Raw genomic sequence first — 23,522 nt, forward strand, 5'->3', positions numbered from 1 at the left:
TCCAGGGAGTTTGATGATGGTTTCATACACTTTTTGTACCATGATTTAAACTAACGAACCGATTGCACACCGTTAGAAATTTTGTGTTAAATTCAACATAAATCCTGTGTTGCAAACGGTCTACACAAATTTTTGTGCTGATCTTGAACACAAATTTTATGTTAAATAATTGAACACATAAAATCTGTTATTTTTACAGAAAATTTGTGTAAATTTAACAGGCTTTTCGTGTTAAAATTAACTAATAAATATAAGCACATGATCTAACCAACTCTAGTATACTGATCTAACTTTAGTACAACTTATGTCAATTTAGCAAACAATTAGTTCGATTTTCTGTGATTTTTTTAAAAACGGAGCCATGAATTATCCTCCCGTAAAATGAGAATAAAAAATCATTAAACCTGATCATATAAACATTAATGTTATCTATGATTATATTTAATTGTAAATTAATTATAATCCAAGTTTCTTTGCAGACAATGCTGCTACAATGCTTTGCTTGGTTACAGTAATGACGAAACGCGTGGGAGTATTTAGCTAAACAACACAAAGTTTGTATTAATTTTCGAATAACACAAGAAATGTTTTACGTTCCATATTTTCTAATCATTTAACATAAAGCATCTGTTAAAGTAAAATAACACAAACGGATTGTGTCGAATTGACGAATTTCTGTGTTGAAAATCAACACAAAAAATTTAAATAAATAATTTTTTAACACAAATACACAAAATTTCTATCAGTATATATGTAATGAGCTCCTGTCAATACACAGTACAAAACGAATCATCAGTGTAAAAAAAAGCGTGTGTTAAAATTGTGAGTGTTGAATTTTTAACACTTTTGTGTGTCAATTTAACACACAGTATTTATCTTGTTTGAACTGTCGCAATCGATGATTTTTTAACACACAAAAATGTCATTTTATTCGAAAGTAACACTTTTTATATATTACTGTTAAATTAACACACAAAATATGTTAGAAATAATGTCGACCATCACAAAAGAATTCTTGGAAAATTTTTATTTTTCACGTATACGTGTGTAACTTTTTCAACACTCACGACTTGTTAAAATAATATATAAATAAGTGTAAAACGTTCGTTTTACACACGAAATGTGTTGATTTTGACGAATCCTTTTTTGCTGTGTATTTGAATCTAGTTATATATAACCGCTTGGACAGGATTACATCTACTGAGATCCACTGATTTATTTTAGGCCTTAAAAAATTTTGACACTGCAAATAATACGCTAAAGAATAAAGAAGAAAGTCTGACACAGCGTGGTCTCAATCTACTGATAAGTTGACAAACTTTTGTCACAACTGTCAATTATTGAGCTTATGGATATCGACTATTATAATGATCACAAGTGACATTAGTCGAAAAATCTCTACTTTATTTCGAAAAGATATAGAAGTTTTTATGACGCTATATAGTAATAAAAAACGAAGTGTAGTTATGATACAAAGGATTCGTATTATTGAACAAGGACCTTGTATTTTGAATACGTCGGTTATTCACATGTTTAAAATGACTTAGGGACACGCGCGAGGAAATAGGAGGCAATGTTCCCACTCCCCATGTGTCCGGGTCTGGTTGGGGCCCCACTTTGATAGTTAATATTTAAAGTCCGGAGTTTACGGCGCCTTCAACTATTCTTATTGTAGCAACGGTTAGTAGTTCGATGTGTCTGTAAGATTGTGTCTTAACCGTCCATTGTACAGACTTATCGAGTGTTAATCTGTAATTATTGATATATTTAACAACTAAATTAGTAAAACAGTTATTTAATTTTTTTTTATAATTTCACTTGATACGTGAGTACGGGAATAGATTATTCATTATTACTCGTATACCACAAGAGAGGAGCATCCGGAAGCCGAAGAAGAAGATTGGTGGATGATGTTGGTCATCGTATGACGATCCACGTTAGAGTCTTTCGAAGTGGAACTTTAAGAGAAAGGTGACGTTGAGTTCTCGCGCTACGGCTAACAGGATTCGCGGCACCGATAGCTTCGTCGTCGTTTCGATAATTCATACTTGTTAGATTTTGTTCTGTGAAAAATATCATGCAATAATAATAATAATTAAGTTAAAAACAAATTTAAGTAACAATTATGTGATAAGCAATTAATAAGACAAGGATTAAGAATTAAATAAAAAAACTACTGCAGGATTTAAGTGTCAACACATTGTAACTTGATCAAATTTTAAATACTGCAGGTAAGCAATTAATTAAAATGTTGAAACAATAAAAAAATATACTGCCGCAAATAATAAATTTAATGCTGACTGTGACATTTATTTTTTATTCATAATTTAATAAGTTATTTTAATGACTTTCGAGTGTGGAATGACAGGTTAAATTTTTTAGTGACTGGTTGACTTTATATTTAATTTTTCATAATATCTACGAACTTGATTTCTTGAACCGCGATCGGAAATTATATACGCAAACCTGATAGTTATATCGTGATTTAAATTTACCAGATCATGTTCGAGTTTTCTTCATACTGAGGTAAAATAATGCAATCGAACTTATAAATAGGCTACGAATTATAACAATTTATATAAACTATACTTAGAGGTAATTATTATCAAATATTCCGACCATAATTGCGATAGCTGACAGCAGATTAATTTTTAAAAATCAATTTAAATTTCATCGGATATAAAAAAAATACTTCAATATTTCTATGTTCAATAATTATATGTATATTTAAGGCCGAAAAAATTGAACGTATTAACTTTGCAATGTATGATATATGTAATTGAGTATGAGCTGATAGTTATTATTTACTCTGTATGTTGACATAAATTAAAAGTGGACAAAATATTGCGAAAGGCTTTTGGTAAAATTAGCGAGACTCGGGGTAAATGTATATGGTACAAGGTTACTATACACAGAATACAAGTTTCTTAATGATTTTTGGATCAAAATATTCGTTGAGTAAGAAGTTAAAATTTTTCAAGGATTTCTGCATCTTCTGTTAAAAAAATATATTAAATAATTAAAACCCTGAGGTATTAAAACGAGAAATCCTTCAAGATCTCGATGCTTTTTGCAATTTTCAACAGTTGTTATAAACTTTCTCATTTATTCCAATTAATATTTTATTTATAATTAATATACATATATTTCATTTTAACATTTATGAAATTTCTTGTACTAAGTTATTATTTGTGATCACTAAATCATGACTTTTAACTGAGTTTGTTTAAGATTCTAACTCAAGCAATTTGAAATATTTATTTAAACCGTAAAAAATCATGATACTGAAGTTAGCCGACGTCTAATGATTTTTTGATTATTTTAAAAACGATAGATTTTGAAAAAAAAAATATTTAAAAAAATTGCGCTTGTAGTTTTGTAAATTTTCTACATGTGCATATTTTTAGTTTTTTTTTTTGTAATTGACCTGTTAAAAAAAAAATTCAAAAATTGTCAATTGTCTACTAACTTCAGGATCATAAAAAATCGGGAGTGAATGCGAATTTTATTTAAATCAAAATTCATCGTCACTCGGAGTCCCGAAGTTTTTGAATAAAAACACTCCGCATACAGAGTAAATAGGGAGTTTTTTCCAGCGGGGTAATATGGACTTTATTTAAATCCGCGTTCACTCCAATCCGAAGATTTAAATTTAAAATAAAATCTTTTTCGGAGTAAATTTCATTTTGAGGGGATTAAATAAACACACCCACACAAAAAATATATATGTGACATATATGCATCAATGTATTGACTATATGGGACATGTATGTGGGACATGTATGTTATTTATATATTTTTTTGTGCAGGCATAGTCACCTACTCCGCATTTACTCCAGATTTAAACTGCGTTCACACAAAAAATTGAAAAAATTTTTGTTATCTTGCCATGAATTATAATATTTTTAGTAAAATATTATTAATTAACATAAATAAATAATGAAGGAAAGGTAGAAATTAATGTAAAGATTAAATACAATATTCTACTTAATGTAATTGGGGCCATGATAATCTTTAGTAAGAACCTGCGTCGAAAAGCATGTGCCGTTGAAAAGTCAATACGGTCACGGATGACTACAAGAAAGTAAAAAGATAAAAGAGATAGGTATGTGAATAACGAGAAGACGTTTCAGTTACTTTTACCCACACTACGTTTTGGTAAAATGCTGTCTTGACAACTTTTCATGTAGTTCATTATCCCTATAAACTGAACGGCTCATAAATAAATTTGATCCACTTATATTTTCAAGTTCAATGAATTAAGATAAAATCGAGTCAAAAATAAATATAATATTGTGATAAATTATTATTTTTAATGCATAATGATAATAAGTAGAACATATAATAGGTAGGTTAAGTATTATCGAACAATTATCAGCGTTATTACGAGCGAAGAAATGTACAGAAACGCTATAAAAAATATTATATTTTTCTCGTTCAGTTTTATATTGAGAAATTTTATAGATAGTATACGTTAGTTTTGAGCAATTGAAAACTACTCTCTATTATTTTAATTGCATTTTCTACTATACTTCATACTAACTTCATTTTATCTTCAAAGAAGAAAACATTATACACAACAGTGGCATACTTTTTCATCAATCCAGAACGATTCATCACGAATGCATACATTATATTGATATTTGAAAGTACAGAAAAAAATATATTCTTTATAAATTATAAATTTATTCATATAAACGTACACTGAAAAAAAGACTCGGCCCAAGAACATTTCTTTTCTACCCAAAAGGGAAACCAAAATTTTGTTAATTCAAATTTTTGAATTAACAAAATTTTCGCGCCAAAACATTTGAATTCTTAAGTCGTTATCCTCTTTCTGGATAACGACCGTGTGTATATTGAGAACTAAGAGAAAAAAAGAAGGGAAAGAAAAAAAGTTTTTTTGAGGTTCTTATATTTATTGACAGATTTATCTCTTGAAGAGATGGCTATTAATGAATAACTTATAACTAAAACATAACATTTGAGTCGATAGTAGCGACGGCGGTGCAAACGATTTACAATTAACCAGGCTCTCGGCCCACTAACCCACTAACGGATAATTCTTCCATCGGCAACGGCATCTCTTACGGCCTATACCTCATCTTCCTTGTTTCAATCGGTGAAACGCGATATTTCTCTCACTCTCGAGATTATTTGTGAGCTTGAGTAAACTTTCTCTGTAACAAGTACCGTTCATCTGTGATCAGCTAGCTATGTAAAGACTCGATTGTAAGATACACATCTCGTTGGTTCTTTCAAATCATGATTTTCAAAAACGCCCAATAATTTTCCCGTTAAAGATTTAACCACCGCTACAATCAATAAATTATTTTGTTATTTGTTCAACGTTAAAACGGCTGTAATTTAATTACAAGAAAAAAAAAAAACGTTGAAGAAATTTTTCTAACTTTTTTTGATAAGTCATAAATAAGAATTTTTTTCTTTTATTAACGCGATGCTGATGTCTCTTTTTATTAATTAGATGGAGATTACAAGCATTTCGTTTTATTCTTATTCTACTTTTCTTTTTTGTAAATTTAAATATTTTTATTTGATATGTTGATTTTTTTCATTAAACATGGTAATTTTTCGTATTACTCTTGCTTTATAGCTTTAATATGAACACTTAAATTTGATAATATTTTAGTTTTTATTTTTATTTTTATCTTTTTTTTTTTAATACATTTGAATTTATAATAAATATTTGCATAATTACTCACAAACTTAATGATTTATAAAACATAAGACTACGAAAAATAAAAATAATTTTTATCTCCTCGACAAGGACAGTCACTGTGTCTCCTTGAGCTATCTTACAACTTCATAAACTAAAAAGTTGTCTTATGTTTATATACATACACAAAAAATTTTATTTATCATTTAATTATTAGAGATTTTAAAAAACTTTCATGTAACTTAATGGTTTTCCGAGATTTATTAAAATCATTATGTCGTAATGGTAAAATTTTGTGTCATCGTGATAATACTTTCTAGTGATGGTTTCCTAATGGAATTAACTTTAAAAATCTACTCAATAGATCATGTAAAAAATATTATTTAACAATATAAGTTGGCTGATAGAAGAATTATTTATGAGAGTAAATAAATACGATTATATAACTACGGCTCTTTTAATAAAATCAATTTTTCTTCGCTAATAATGGGCCCGTAATAGTATTCTCTATTATTGTAATCTGTCATTTCATATATTAAGATAAAAATACGAAGTTAAAAGCATAAGAATAATGATAATAGAGGAGGAACTTTTATGAGAATCATGAGTTATTATTTTGAATTAATTAAAGTTAAGTTATAGAAATTCTTCACAAAAAAAATTGATTTTTCGGTGCAAAAAAAATTTTGCATTTTGAAATGAAAACAAAAATTTTCTTAGGACGAAAAAATTTCTCGGAGCAAGAAAATTTTTTATCGTCCCAAGGAAATTTTCGTTTCAATTCATCCTGGATCAAAATATCTAGCCTCAATCTAGTCTCATCGAACCCAAGTAAGCCTCAATCCAGCCTCACTGAGTAAAAAATGCATTTTGAGCCTCAAATGATGCTCAAAGATTCTCAATAAGCCTCGATGAGCCTATAATGAACCTAGTCTCGACTATGTAATTTCAATTTGATTAGTATTATTTGAGGCTCATTGAGGCTTATTGAGGATCATATGAGGTTCGTTGAGACTCTTTGAGCATTATTTGAGGTTCAAAATGCTTTTTTAGCTCAGTGAGGCTTGAATGAGGCTTACTTAGGTTCGACGAGAACTGAGAACTAATTGAGGCTAGTTATTTCGACCCGGGATAATACCAAAAATTTCTTGCACTGAGAAAATTAAATAATAGGAATTACTATCTAGTTATGGTTAAATTTTTACCATCAATCTGATAGTAGTGAATGCGATCTAGATGATTGTCTAAATCATCTAGATTGTAACAATTATTATAAATGTGGTAAATGTTACAATCTAGATGATTTATACAATCATCTAGATAGCATTCACTACTATCGGATTGATGGTAAAAAATTTTACCATAACTAGACAGTAATTACTATTATTTAATTTTCTCAGTGTAGGGGAAGTAAAAGTTTTCTTGGCGCAAGTCAAATTTTTTGCGCGAAGAAATCGTTTTTTTCTGTGTATAACTGTTAGGCAAAATAAGATTATATCTTTAATGTCAAATAATATAAATTTCTGATTTTATAAATAATTTTCTATGAAAATATTTCAGTAAAAATGGCGTCAGCAGCAGCGGAACTAGTGGCTGAGCGTGAACCAGAACTTCTAAAACCACATGATCTTAACGGATCATTTGTTGGAGCAGAAGATCTTGTCAGAATGGCGTTGGAACAGTATACGGAAATCTTAGAGTCAGCATCAGATCCTAGAGTTAGTAACTGGCCATTGATGGAATCACCGATACCAACCTTTCTCATTGTTTTACTTTATCTGTATGGTGTCGTGATACTCGGTCCAAAAATGATGACAAACAGAAAATCATTTCAACTTAGAAGTATCCTTGTTGCTTACAATGCATTTCAAGTCATTTTCTCTCTAGGCATGCTCTACGAGGTAAATTTAATTTACGTTACAATCAATACGTATTACAATAAAAAATAAATAATAGCGTTTTTAATGAAACTAATAACTAAGTTTTTGCGTTTCCCGAGACTTTCGACTGACTTCGTAGGACACCCTATCAAAAAAATCCATATGGGAATCCAGCCTAGATTTCTATATGAGTTCCCACATGGCGTTTTCGGATGGGTTCCCACATGGTTTCCTATAGGAATCCACCATAGATCCCGATATAGATTCTCACATGGGTTCCTATAAGAATCCACACCATGTCAAATCCATATGGGAATCGTATGGAATCCCATGTGGATTTTTATGTCGATTTCCCATAGGAATCCACCATAGATCCCGATATAGATTCTCACATAAGTTCCTATGGGAATCCACACCATGTCAAATCCATATGGAAATCGTATCGAATCCCTTGTGGAATTTTATATCGATTTCCTATAGGAATCCACCATAGATCCTGATATAAATTCTCACATGGGTTTCTATAAGAACTCACACCATGTCAAATCCATATGGGAATCGTATCGAATCCCATGTGGATTTTTATATCGATTCCCCATAGGAATCCACCATAGATCCCGATATAGATTCTCACATGAGTTCCTATGGAAATCCACACCATGTCAAATCCATATGGGAATCGTATATCGAGTGGAATACCACGTGGATTTTTATATCGGTTTCCCATAGGAATCTACACCATGTTAAAATAGGAATCTAGGTACCCACAGTTTCCTATGTGGATTTCCCGTATGAGAATCCAGATACCCATGGTTTTTTACATAGATTCTTATATAAATCCATACACTCCTATATTAATTCCTATGAATTTTTACATAAATCTATACTTTCTTATATGGATTCCTATGGGTTCCCATGCAATCCCCCATAAATTTTTTTGATAGGGTATATTTAAATTTGTCAAACTAAATATTTTTTTCTTTTTTTTAAGTTTATAAAACAATAGGGTAGAGGTGCCATTTTTTGTCACTTTAGGGCCAGTTTTGGACAATTAAAAAATTAAAATAAAATAATTCGCAAATCTCCAATGACATAAATGGTTTCTTAAATGTGTTCAAAGATACTTTTATCACACTATTGCTACAAGTTTTTTTTATACTTCTTCATTAATGAAAATAAAGTATTACACTGAGAGAAAAAAAATTTTAATTCAAGTAAAGATGTTTACTTGGCTCATGATACTAAAAACAAGAAAAAATTTACTACATCGAAGTATAATATTTCTTATCTGTATAACAATTGTTTAAATTTACTCATAAATTTCTACAGACAGTGCATTCCTACTAAAATTAAGAAAATATTTTCTTGGCACTATTTAAATAAACTAATACTTAAATTAAGGAATTTTACTTGGAAATATAACTTTTTTCTCTCAGTGTACATGTCCAAAAATGGAGCAGTGACCACAAATGGTACTTCTATCTTACTATTCGATTAGACATTCGAAAACTTTAAAAAAAATTTTTAAACTCGGTGTGGTGTAAATGACTCGGTGTAAAAATTTTGGTGTGAAAATTACACCAAGTATCTTGTTAAATTTAGGCGGTGTGGAATAAAAATTTTTACACCGTCAAGTAAATAATGTTCAATAATCATTTGTTGCTCATTAATCAAAATTATAACGAATAACACGAAATGGTGTAAAAAACGTATATTACACCGTGTTAAAATTATATGAATGGATAATTTACACCGTGTTAAAATTATATGAATGGATAATTTACACCGCGGATTTTTTACACGGTTATTTCACACAACACTGCCGTGCAAAGTTCTCGTGGGCCTATTTTTACACCATAATATTTTGGATTATAATATTAGTTTATAGCGTCAATAAAATAAAAAAGTTGCCAAATAAATTCATGTCAAAATAAAAACACTAAAAAAATTTCATTTTTTTTATTTCAAAAATATTTATAATTATCGTCTATCCTTATAGATCTTTTGTGACGAAAAAGTAAAACTCGTCTTTATTCCAATGCGTATACATTATAATCTTAAGTATATACAGAAAAATCTATTAATTTATCGAAAGGAAAATATTTTTACAGTTAGCGTCTTAGCAAACAAGTATCTTGTTATTCGGTAACTCTCAAGAACTTGCGTAAGTGGAATTTAACGTAGTTGTATATAAAAAAACATTGCAAAAACAAATTTTTACAGCCTTTAATTATCAATTACTGCAAATATAAAAAATAAAAAAGACATTAAGTACGATTCTTAATTTTTATTTTATTTAATTTGGTTATCAAATTTTTAAAATTATTTATACGACAAAAAATTATGATCCTCACCTTGACCCATTATGATCGTAACTCAATGCCTACAGGTAAAAAAAAAAGAAAAAAAAAACACCGGTTCTTCAACTTTTTGGCCCAAATATTTAGTCTCTGGTGAAATACACTAAAGTAAATCTGAATAAAATAACTATAATAGGCACGTAAGAATTTATATATTTATTTATATTGTCTGTTTCATCATCAAACGATCACAAAAGTCATTAAAAATCAGTATTAAATTTTAAATATTTAGTGTTCATAAAAATTATCACTTGAAAGATAAAAATTTTTATAAAGATATTGAAGAAAGATCAAATTATCTCAATGGTGGGCATGTTTGGTACATGATGGATGATTACACAAGGCCGATTTACACATGTGTTGCCGTTCATTAAGGCAAAGCATCCTGTTTTAGAGCGTTTGTGCAACGAACCGTTTTTTTTTTTTCTCTCCCTCTTTGCAGAATTTCTTTCGATTACTTTCCATAAATCAAGGCTTCTGCTCGTGAAATACTTTGTAATGGCAATCGCGACTCTTTAAATTATGACGAAAACTCAGAGATACCAAAGAAATATTATAGCCTGAGTGCATTATTGGGAAAATTTATGATTCCGTCCGATCAAGAAAAATTGATTAGCTAAAGTATTAGATATGAAACTATCACGCGTTCACAGAAAAAATGATTTCTTGAGACAGAAATTTTTACTCGACCCGAGTCGAAATATTAGACGTAAATTGAACGTTCTTAACGTTTTAAACGTAAATTGAACGTTTTTAACGTTTTGAACGTAAATTGAACGTTTTGGTCGTTAAAAACTCAATTTGACCGCTTTTAATTTATTCAAAACGTAGATTGCAGTATCATAAATCGAAAACGTTACGAAAACCTATTTGGACTTACAATAAGAAACCATAAGCATACCAAAAAATTTTTTTCATCGATTTTGTACATCTGGATTCCCTAAAATTTTGTCGTCCGCCTTTTTGGCTCTTAAATAAAAAATTCGTATTTTGAAAAAAAAATTTTTTCACTTTCATACTTCTATCTAACACTATTATATCTTTTCATATATTATGATATCAAGGTTATGAAAATTGTGATTACAAATATTGAAATAAAAAATTAATTAATGTTATCATTAAACTAAAATCATAACTCATGAAATTACCAATTTTTTACGAACCAAAATACAAAAAAATCGTTCAATTTACTTTCAAAACGTTAAAAACGTTTAATTCACGTTTAAAACGTTCAACTTACGTTTAAAACGTTAAGAACGTTCAACTTACGTCTAATATTTCGACTCGGGCGACCTAAGAAAATTTTTCGCATTATGAAATGAAAACAAAAATTTTTTAGGGCGAGAAAAAATTTTCTTGAGGGAAGACAAAATTTTTTTTTCATTCCAAAATGAAAAATATTTTTTGCATAAATAAATCTTTTTTTTTCTGTGTAATAAACCTAATATGTTACTAAATATTTAAAGACAATTAATTATTTGGTTGTATTTTTTGTTTTTATTGTCTGCAGCACCTAATGTCCGGATGGTTATTGGAGTATAGTTATAAATGTCAACCAGTTGATTACTCGCACAATCCCACAGCAATGCGGATGGCTAATTTATGCTGGTGGTATTTCATTAGTAAATTTACAGAATTCGCTGATACGGTAAGTTTTGGTTATTATGATTATACTTTAAACAATTAAACAATTAAGTTATTGATAACTATTGAAAATTATCATCTTGTTAATTACAACATAAATTTTTAATAAAAAATTTCAACAATCGATTGATTCAGCGAAGATTATACATTGAATCGCGTTATAAGTCCGCCTACAGGGGTCTAGGGGAATATAATTCTAAGAATTCCTGTACCTCCACCTGTTCAGCAGTTGAACGCCGTAACTCACACTTCCCCTACTTTGCAAGCGTGTGAGTGTGTACATGATTATTTTCGTAGTCGGAGAGGGGGAATGTCTTCCAAGAAATTTTTCAGCGGACTTATAACGCGACTTGACTGTATTAAAAAAAAATTGGAAGATCTAAAAGTGCATATTAGGACGAAGTATTCTGTGATGAGTAATCGGGTATTAGACCTTTTAGCTGATAAAAAATTTTATAATTTGTATTTAATTGAAATGCTCGAGTAGATGTCGTCAACAGTTTTTGTCTCAGTTTTAATATCTATTGGCTACTATTACGCCATTGTTTATGTCAACATTTGACGGAATGAAATAGAAAGAAAAAAAAAAAGTGTGCAAAAAAGCCGTCTAGGCGTAGCACCTGTAGAAGGCTCATAACATAATATATCTATATATATATAGAGAAAAAAAATATAGTCCAATCTCCTCGCTTCGCGTTTGAGGTTTACAATTTGTCGAGGACAAAACGAGGCTTGCAAAAATATTCGTCAGCGGTAACACCAGTGGAAAAAAAAATGTATAGTGGGTTTTATAGTAAAATCTACCGTCGGTCGTTACTTTTAATTAATTATAAAAATGAAAACGACAAATTTCTGAAGATAAAAAAAAAATGAATAAGTCCATCCAGTGAATGGTTTGCGAGATATCGTGTTTATGTGCGTACATCCCGATAAACAGACCAATTGACGTCAAACTAAAATTTTTTTTGATCATCTTTTTTTCAATGGTATACGCAACAAGAAGACTTCAAATTATATTGAAACTGTTTATTGAAATAGATTCTTAGTAGTGAATTTTTTTTCTTATTTAAATGCTGTATAAAATTAGCGATGATTTAAATTGACAAAAACCTGGCTTTTAAGCTTGGCGAGAGTAGAGTAATCCGCTTCGCGTTCGGGGTGTGCAAAATGTTATTTACAATTCTAAAGAAAATTCAGATAATTATAATGAAATAACATTTTTTTTTTCTATTTCATTGCAAATACATCAAATAATTTTAATAAAGTTTGTGGTCGAGTGGATATCACTCTTGTCTTCGAACTCAAGTACTGGCTAGGCTCAGGTTCGAATCCCACAGAGAGCAAATGAATTATTTTTCACAAGTTGATATAATGCATTGACCTGTGGGATTTGTTCCATATAGCTGCCAGACTGCCACCTGTCTGCAATCCTGCCCACTAAAAACACTCCGCGATTGCAAAAATATGGAAAAAAGAGATGGGAACAGATAGCTAATAATGAAATATGGAATAGTACAAGGAAAAAATATGACAAGGAAACATAGTCCGAAAAAGTTTAGAGTAGTTTGTTGGAAATATATATAAAATATTTACCCGAAGAGAACTTTAAATTGCTTGCAACGTAACCTAAAGACTATGTAATGTAAAAATATAGTATCATGAAATTGACATACAATCGAAAATTTTTGGATTTTTTTTTTCAATGAATCAGGTAACGAAAAAAAAAATATAAAAATATGCACATGTAAAAAATTTAAAAAACTACAGGTGCAATTTTTTCAAATTTTTTTTTTTATAATTTATCTCTTGGAAAAAAATCCAAAAATTATTAGACGTCGGCTAAATTCAGTATCATAAAAATATGTAACGAATAAAAAACTGTAGAAAACGGAAGTTGTACTTTTTCTTTACTGTAGGTAATACCTAATTAATTATTTGCAAAATTGGCTTAAAAATTAGTTGTTAAATTATTATAAAAATTGTTTGGTCGGTTTGAAAACTTATAATGTAATTTATAATAATTTTTATTGATTGCTGTTGCAATTTAAATGAATTCCGTATGAAAAATTAAGCAATTTGATAGATATTGTGAAGCAAATTTTTGCTTAGACACATTCTCACTTATACGCTAAGGCGTTCTTACAAAAATAATCAAATGCTGAGTTTAGGATTTTCAAACATTAATGTGAATTCACATCGACTGAGAAAACAGTTTTTGAAATTTCAATTGATGACAAATCTTCTTTATTCTTTTTTTAATTAAATAAGTAATCATTGGTATTAGCAACTGTATTTATTGTAAAATGAAATAGCAGAGCATTAGATTAACAAGCAAGCACTAATGTATTTTAAACGCTCAGATGCTTCTATGACATGCTGTTAAGCAATTACTACTACTTATATCAAACTTAATTGAGAAAATTGCAAACTGGTGGATTAAATTTGTATTGCTTCATCGACACGCTAAACTAATTTTTATTAATACTTAAAAACAATCTAATATAATTAATTATTAACTCTGACTATCCTTAAATAAAGTTATTTCAATTATAATATTAAGTACAGTTTTCTAGAAATAGAATATTTGAAAAGTAATGTGTATAAGATAACGATTTAACCAATAGATTAAAAAAAAAAAAGAAAGAAAACAAGTGAGCAATAAATTCTAATCGCAATCTCATATTAAAAGTCAAATTGTTATAAATTTGAAATATTGCTACCCAAGTAGCACACTTGGCTGTGTGACATCTATAGGATATCAGTTTTGAGGCTGTTTTTTGACCTATCGATAAGGCACCAAAATATTGACAAAATAATCAGAAATTTATGTCACCGAAAAATATCTGCTTAAAAGTTTAGACACAAGCTACACTGTAAATAGAGCGGTGTTAAAAATGGACTCATTTTAACTCCACCAGGTGTTAAAATGAAATTACACCGGTGTAGGAGGCGTAATTCGGCGGTGTTAAAATAACGGTGTAAAAGCGGGGTAAGCTGCGTCCGCTTGGAGTATTAACTTTAAAGATTATAAAACACAAAAAATTTCAGTTCTTTATGAAAATTAATAAAAAATATCATTTATTAACAATTGCCCTCGCGGTCTTGAAACCACAATAAATCCACCGTGGATCCGCCGTGGATCCACCGTGGTTTCACCGTGGATCCATCGTGAATCCACCGTGGTTTCGTGACATTTATCCACCGTGGTTCCACGGTGAAACCACCGTGGATCCACGGTGCAACCACCGTGGATCCAAGGTGAAACCACTATAAATCCACTATAAATCCACGGTGGATCCACGGTAAAACCACAGTGGATCCACGGTGAAACCACGGTGGTTTCACCGTGGATTCATAGTGGTTTTATGGTTTTTTTGTCGTGTTACCAGTACGTTTTCAACGTACTTTTATGGTATAGTTATACCGTTTAATACATAAGCGCTAACTAAAAATAGATTTTACCAACTATCAAATAAAAAAAATTAAAAATTTGAGAGTGAAACTACAATTGAATTACGATGTGAAGCTATAAGTCTTAAAAAATTAAATTTACTATAAACTAGATTCATCTTTGCTGGGTTGATAGTAAGTGACCGAAGACCGATTTTCACATGCCTTAGCGCGAAAGCGCGTATGTATATTTTGGTCTCACCTCAAAATTTATTTTTTGTACTTTGACAAAAATAGTTCAAGAAAACATTAATGTCATAGTGTAATACAAGATACCCCTGTATTACTATCAAAAATGGATTATTATCTCTCTGCTAACATTCAGCGAGTAACGCATTCCATGATTGCTTCAAGATCAGAACTTATAACTTCTGAAATAAGTATCTTACCAGGGACACTACAAAAGGTGGGCGCGATCTAGTGGTGAGCACTGAACTACTTCCGCTGCTGCTGCTTAGCATCATAACTTTTTAAATCAATAATCATTAGGATTAAATATATATTTATTAATCTCGAACAAATATATATATATATATATATATATATATATATATATATATATATATATATTTATTCTAAATGGATATATTTTTTTGTGTCTAAGTAATATTTATTAGAGTTGATATAATAATATATTGCTTTAATATTTGGGGTTGTTGGCACTGCAAAATAATTTATTTGTCTATTAAATAAATATTTTCTTAACTTAACCAAATGATTTTATTATCTCAGAGAGAGAATTATTAATTCTTTAATTAATTATTAAGAATTATCGAGGTTTTATTGTTTACTTTCATTTTTACAAATTTTGTTAATTAACAAATACACAATTAAAAAGAAAATTGGGATAAAAATTTTTTGATTTTCGAAAGACTTCGTCCACAGAATTTTTTGAGCAAATCAGCTAATTATTACATGCTTTGCAACATTTGATATCGTGTTTGAATAAAATTACTAGTTAGTTTTCAGGAATTGATCAATAAAATTACGTAAAAGTTATCACTCCAAAACAATGTTATAGATAATTTTATTCGTGAGGTTGTTGAAAATCAACGAGGTAACGTTAATTATTATTTACAGAAAGTTGGACAAAAAAAAAGTCTTATGATTGCTGCATCATATTTTAGGTTAATTAAGTCGATAAAAAAATTATGTAAAGTATCACTATTATTTATAGATACTAGAGTGGTCCAAAGAAAAAACTGCTTTTAGGCAAAAACAAATTCCCTTCAAAGCACAGCTTTATATCTCAGTTCTTAATGAGATTCAATGAATTTCTATTTTTCCATTTGAATTACACGCGTACAAAAATTCATTTTACGTTTTCATCCGGTAAAACTACGGAAAAAATTTTTTTACTTGAGTTAGATTTTTAGAAACGTCTTCATTTATCACTATTTCAACTGAAAAATTCATGTCAAGATCTCGCGTCAAACCACGGAAAAACCACTATGGATCCACAGTGGATCCACGGCGGATCCACGGAAAAACCACGGTGAATCCACAATGGGTCTACTGTGGATCCACTGTGGATCCACCGTGGTTTTGTCGTAGATTCACCGTGGATCCACCGTGGTTTTGTCGTGGATTCACTGTGGATTCACCGTGGATACACTGTGGATTCACCGTGGATACACTGTGGATCCACTGTGGATCAACTGTGGTGAAATGTCACGAAACCACGGTGGATCCACAGTGGTTCCACGGTGGGTCCACGATGTGGTGGTTTCACCGTGGATCCACGGTGGTTCCACGGTGGTTGCAGGACCGCGAGGGAAGTATAGTGATCGAGTAAGTAAAAATATTTTAACACCGGTAAAGAATATCTACACCGGTGGTGGCGTTATTTTAACACCGGGGAATTTTTTTTAACACCGGTATAGAATATTTAACACCTACACCGCTCGGACTTACCCCGGTGATTTTTTGCAGTGTATGACAAAAAATTACAAATAATGGTAAAATAATTCATCTAAATGATTTTTTTATTGAAACGGAAGAAAGGCCATAAATTTCCTATGACTCTTACACTGTAAAAAAAAACCGGTATAAGTCCAGGCGGTGTAGGTGTTAAATTTCAACACTAAAAGTGATGTTAAAAGAACATTGCAACCGGTGTAAATATTCTTTACCGATGTTAAAATATTTTTCGGAGTTGAAAATATTTTTCTTTGTGAATATTTTTACTAACTCGATCACTACAATTAATACAGTATTTTTATTAATTAATTAAATTATTGATGATTGAAAAGGTGGGCGTGAAATTGTGTAATTTTTAAATAAATTACGTATAACATAAATAATTATTTAAATAAGTACATAGCAAAATTAAAATTTCCTTATATGAAATTTTTTTATATGTAATACATTTTTTTTTCTAATTGCTATACGTGGAATTTTTTTTACATCGCCTACACCAGTTGTATTTCAATCTAACATCGCGCGGTGTTAAATTGAATCCATTTTTAACACTGCTCTTTTTACAGTGTAGGACCAACATCTTTATGTCTTATTTATATAAAAAAATATGGCTTTGAGATAAAAAAAAAAATTGTCTTGTCCTTCTGAAAGACATCTTTATGACATCTCAAAGTTGTCTTTATGCTACTTGGGTGGTTGAACGTTACTTATTCATTGTCGTACGCAAACAATAGAATATTTTTCATAAATGGTAAATAAGCTTATAATTTATATTTTCAGATATTTTTTGTACTGCGCAAAAAAGACAGTCAAGTGACATTTTTGCATCTATATCATCACTCGTTGACCCCGCTTGAGACGTGGATATGCGTTAAATTTATAGCCGGTGGCCACGGCACCCTTGGTAATCTCATCAACAATGCTGTTCACGTAGTCATGTATGCATATTACATGCTATCTGCAATGGGACCTGAGTATCAGAAGTACCTATGGTGGAAAAAACATTTGACAACAGTTCAGTTGGTAAGTGCTCATATTAATTCAAGATAGAATCGTAATTTATATACAATAAAATAACATGAAACCGACATAAAACCAAAACTCCCGAGGGCAATTTAAAGTGAAAACCAAACGGCCTCCTTTAAGAACAAGTAATGCGTACCGGACCAGAAGTACACGTGTGTGGTGAAATGAGAAATGCTTTAGGTATATAAATGCCTTAAGAAACTCGGGGCTCAATCAACAGGGTGAATGTTAGCCTTGATCAATTATCACGAATTGAATGGTTTAATTCATAATTGTCGAATATTGCGAAAGTACACATGCGAATTACCAGATAATTATTGCCAAATGAAAGTGAACGGTCTAAGTGCATTGCGTTGTGATTGTCGGTCACTTTGCACTAGCCAGCTTCTAAAGGGCAACTAATCTTTTATTTCCGATGACCCCTTGTGATAAACATATCGTAAAAAATAGTATTTGGCTAATTTGTAAGAAAATATCAATACTAAACTGATAACGTAGATTACACGGAGAAAAATGCAAGTCAAAATTAAATAATAATTACAATCACAATGAAAAATTTGCTATCTCAAATAAAAAATTACAATCCATAAAAACAATTACGATGATTTGTAGAAAATTAATTTTTTATTTGAATTATTACTATCTAGATTGTAATTTTCACTTATCATATTAATTACAATACAGCTTCGTTAAGTTTTTGCTTGGAAAAAAAAAATATTTACTTATTCATATGAAAATAGTTTAATGTTACAAAAAGTAGAAATGGTTTTCAGAATTATTAAAAGTTAGTACATTAGTCACAATTTTTGTTTCGTAGTTGATGAATATTACATCTCCAATGTAATTCTACGTAGGTTACTGTACATTTTAGAATTTCGGTAAGACAAATTGCTACTCCGGGAGATAAAATTACTATTTGAGATTATAAAAATTACTATCTGAAATACATCTTTCACAAAGCGCGTTAACTAATATTTACTAAGTACAATAGTACTAATTATTGGTACATTATAATTTTTATTTGTCGCTAGTAAATTTTATTTTGAATGTAGTAATTTTTATAATCAATATAAATTATTATTCTAAATACTATGTTGTAATTTTTACTTTGAGTTTTGTAGAAGTTTTGATTTTGTTTTTAACATTTCAAGATTAATTCTCGGATTGTAATTTTTTTTTCAAATTTAGTCAAAATTACTTAATTTTTTTCTCCATGTATTATTAATTTAAAAAATTGACTTGGTTAAAAAAATGAATGAATTAGATAAAAAAAATTAGACCAATATAAGAAGAATACTTTTGATAAAATGATTTGGCAGCGATACCAATAGAATTAGAGATTGGACATTCTGGATTATATCTGGTGAATTAAAAGAGTCGGGTAAAATCTCACACTAGAAGGGGAGGGAAAGTGAAAAGTAGATATCTACCTACGTTGGGCAATTCTGACTAACTTGCTTTGCTGGACTGGAGAACTGTAAAATGTCGTAATAATTTGGCATTCCGATATGCTGCGAGACCACTGTCGAGTTGTGGATAGGCCGCGTGCCTTTAAGAACCTCACCTATAAATTCAACTATCTTGTATGTACACACCAAATCCCCCGCCACCCCCTGACTCACGAAGACTAGAGAAGAGTTAAAACTCTCAGGTATACGCAACTGCCACTTGCGAATTAATTTATTGCTAAATCTATCTCACAACACATTGATTTATGTATACTAATGATACTTTTTTTTTTTTTTTATTTACAGGTACAATTTTTCTTAGTATTTGTACATAGCGCTCAAGCACTCGTTTTTGACTGTGGATACCCAAAACTTGTTGCTACATTACTTCTTTTACACTCTACGATATTCTTTGTTCTATTTTTGGATTTCTACTCGCGGGCCTATCGCAGAGAAAAATCTATTGCTGCAGCAAAAAAAGTAATTAAGAATGAATAAAAAAAATTATTGTATATTAAAAAATACTTTTATTATGAATATATTAAAATCTAGAAAAAAAGATGACATTAATGTGTACTAATTTGATTTTTTTTTTTACATTAAATAATATTTGTTTGTTGAGATAAAAAAAAAGATATTCAGTAGGGTGACCCAAAAAACCCGACTTTTTTTTGTTAACGAGTCTCATACGAAAATTTTTTGGTTTAACATATTTTCAGAACCCTTCAAAAATTAGCTCGATAAAAAATTAAGAGGTCGCTCACAAAATTTGAAAATTCCAAAATTGATTGAAATTCGAATTTTTTTTCGAATTTTTTTCTTTCTCGCGGCGGAATAGTTTATATTTGTAAAATAATAAATATGTTGAAAATTTCAGCCCAAAATTTAAATAATTAAATGTCGCTCAAGAATTTTGAATGTTTCCGAGTGCTGTCTTTTGGACGTTTTCGAGCGACCCTTGAATATTAATATTAAAGTATCTCAATTTTTTCACCATTAATTTATATCATAATGAACAAAAATATAACCCGAGACATAGAAAAAATGAGTTATTTACATACTTTTTATTTTTTAATTCAATTTTTAGGTTTTTTTGGTTATTCAAATCGTACCCAATTTTATTGTTTAAGACCGTCCAGTATATGTTTGGTTATGCAAAAGTTATATTTTAGTGAAACGATAATAATTGAGTTATAGAAAAATACAAAAATTAATTCAAAGAATTAGTTACATATTTTGAGTTAATATTCAAAATTCTTGAGCGATGTTTAAAAATCTATATTTTGAGCTAAAATTTTCAGCATGGTATTAATTTTACAGATAGAAAATATTTTTGCCACGAGAATGAAAAATGTAAAAAAAAAACCGAATTTCAATCATTTTTGGAATTTCCGAATTACTCGAGCGACCCCTCCAAATTGTTTATCGAGCTGATTTTTGATATTAAACCAACAAATTTTCATATGAGACTCGAAAACAAAAAAGTCAGTTGTTTTAGGTCACCCTAATATATATTCAGAGTCATGATCTTAGATGTATCCTAATAGTATGATAACTATAAATTAAACGAAAGTACTTTTAAAAAAAATTAAATTACTTTATTTTTTATGTACTGTATTATTATATAACAATTTCTTTATTTAAAATATAAATATATAGTTGAGAGAATAAAAATGAATTAATGACTGTTCTTAGGAATAGAGTTTATGCTATAGCATTGTTTAGTTTGTCTCTCAGCAGTCTAATTGTAAACATAAATAAATGATCTGTAAGCAATATTTACGAGGTATTGTAAGTATGCTCAATGGCATTTAAGTCATTTGCGAATAATTAAATATTTTTATAAATTTTATCCAAGATATAACTTAACAATAAATTTTGTAAATTTATTTTAAAAACACACAAGTGTTATTGTTATTGCAATTCAATCAAATTTAACGTTTAAAATTGATGACAATGCATACTTAAAAAATGAGCGCAGTAACACTCGTTATTCCGCAATGCGTATAAAATAAAACATAATATATTAAATTTGTATAAATAAAAATGTATAATCATTGGTGTGGCCGCATCAGAATCGGTGTCAATAAATAAAATATTATATAATATATCATAAATAAGTCAAAAAAATTTTAAGAATATATTTATTTCAGAATTTTTTTTTACCTCCTGATTTTTCTCCCATTTTTTTATGACTAATATCTTCATTACTATTATTATTATTATTATTTATTAATTTATTAATTCATTTAATAATTTTTCTAAATGATCCTAAAATTAACAAACAATTAACAATTTTCCGATTTTTTTCAACAAATAAACGAGAGGAAAAAAAAAATAAAAATATGCACATGTAGAAAATTAAAAAAATTGTAAGTGTAATTTTTCGAAATATTTTTTTTTTAATTTATCATTTTGAAAAAAATCAAAAAATTATTATACGTCGGTTAATTTAAGTATTACTTTTTTTTTTACATAACAATAAATAATTTTTAATTAACACTAAAAAATTACAGTTGATTAATAAACGGATGTAGAATAAAAATGTCCTAAATTAATTGTTATAAATTTTCCTACGTGTCATCAATAATTTTAGATTTCATCAGATTCTACAACAAGGAATAAAAAAATAACATATTTGTAAAATATAGTATGATAATATACAAAAATTTTACCTTGATAATGAATGTTGTTATCACAGTTTTTGATACACTTATTAATGATATAATAATCAAATTTTAAAAATAAATAAACAAATAAAGAAAGGAGATAGTATTGTCAAAAGCGGAATTTACACGTCGCGATATTAAAGGAGTTGCAGTCGGAAAACTCAAGTCTCATTTATCGATTACCACGAATTGAGAGTAGTAGAATAACCGCTATTTTACTAGAATATTACTTATAATAACATTGCAGCTAAATAATAATTTAAAATTAAGAATGATAGCAATAAATTTTTTTTTTATAAACAAAACGTAATTGAAATTTTTAACTAGAAAATTGCTAAAAAAAATGTATGAGAATTTGATTAAATTTAGATTAATTTAGAAAATTAGACATTACATATTATATAGAAAAAATTAATGAAATTAAAGAAGAAAGTAGATGTGACAAAAATAATATAGAGTTAATTTTAAGTTAAAGTTCAATTAAAACGGAATTAATTTTATAAAATTATCTGCACACTGAGAGAACGATTTATTTGAGCCAAGTAAGATTTGTTTCATAGAAATAAATCCCATATATGAATGGACCCAATCAATATTTATTTGAGACAAATAAACTTGTTTATTTGAGGCAAAGATATGGTTTATTTAAAGCATTTGTTTGAATGAAATAAAGATTTGTTTGTAGTTAACAAATCTTTGTTTGGATGGTGGCGACTGTAGCGCCACAAGTCGTAGTGTAATTTTTTCAAACAAGATTTGTTAAGTATAAACAAATATATTTGAATGAAATAAATGATTTTGTTTAGTCAAATTGACAAAAGTATTTGATTCAATTAACCTATAAATTGAATTGTAGGATGCAGCCTACATGATATTCTAATGGCTGAATGTCATGCGCCTTTGCTCTGTTTAGAAAATCTTGTAGAATCCAATAGATTCTTATCAATGCCCGCAGAAATTTTATAAGAATAGATGAGATCTATGAGAAGTGCTACAGTTAAGTATAGGGCCTTATACATACAGTTATAGGAATCTATGAGATTTTTTAAGCACACTGAGAAAAAAATAATACTTTTATCAAGAACATTTACTTGATATAAGAACATATATTCTTGATAATTTTGAAGAATATATAATTTTGTCTCAAAAATTCGTAGAATTGAAGGAAATAATTTTTATTTAATTCAAGTAAAGATATTCTTTTGTTTACACATAATATAATATCAAATTCATATAATAACAAAAATAAATTTGATGCTCTTTGTTAAGAAATTGATAATTAATAATAATAAAATAAATATTTTGAACGGATTTCTTGAACCAAGAAATTCTTGTTTGGAAAACAGTATTTTTTTTCTCAGTGCAGGGTGCTTTAAAAAAAAAAAGGCACCTGTGCATCGAAAACAGAATTATTTTTTAAATGCATAGTGATGTAGATCATCAGTTTA

The 23,522-nt window shown here is 29.0% G+C and overlaps 2 protein-coding genes across 3 annotated transcripts in view; one reads left to right on the plus strand and one right to left on the minus strand.

Annotated features, from left to right (window-relative positions):
- Positions 1 to 22,234, minus strand: part of LOC130672151 (elongation of very long chain fatty acids protein 7) — a 41,758-nt gene extending 19,524 nt beyond the window's left edge. The window contains exon 1 of the mRNA XM_057476498.1: positions 22,081 to 22,234. The gene's annotated coding sequence lies outside the window, so the exon portion shown is untranslated. The remainder of the gene's footprint in view (positions 1 to 22,080) is intronic.
- Positions 1,657 to 21,543, plus strand: LOC130672152 (elongation of very long chain fatty acids protein 7-like). Of its 2 annotated transcripts, none has more exons than XM_057476499.1 (5): positions 1,657 to 2,231; positions 7,238 to 7,578; positions 11,428 to 11,565; positions 17,712 to 17,954; positions 19,712 to 21,543. In XM_057476499.1, the coding sequence occupies exons 2-5, from the start codon at positions 7,243 to 7,245 to the stop codon at positions 19,901 to 19,903; spliced, it is 909 nt and encodes a 302-aa protein (XP_057332482.1). In that variant the 5' UTR covers positions 1,657 to 2,231; positions 7,238 to 7,242; the 3' UTR covers positions 19,904 to 21,543. The 2 variants fall into 2 exon arrangements, with proteins under 2 accessions (XP_057332482.1, XP_057332483.1); XM_057476500.1 differs by lacking the exon at positions 1,657 to 2,231 and adding an exon at positions 2,371 to 2,526.
- Positions 22,235 to 23,522: the final 1,288 nt, after the last annotated feature.

Source organism: Microplitis mediator, chromosome 7 (assembly GCF_029852145.1).
Source record: "Microplitis mediator isolate UGA2020A chromosome 7, iyMicMedi2.1, whole genome shotgun sequence".
Classification (NCBI taxonomy): Eukaryota; Metazoa; Arthropoda; class Insecta; order Hymenoptera; family Braconidae; genus Microplitis; species Microplitis mediator.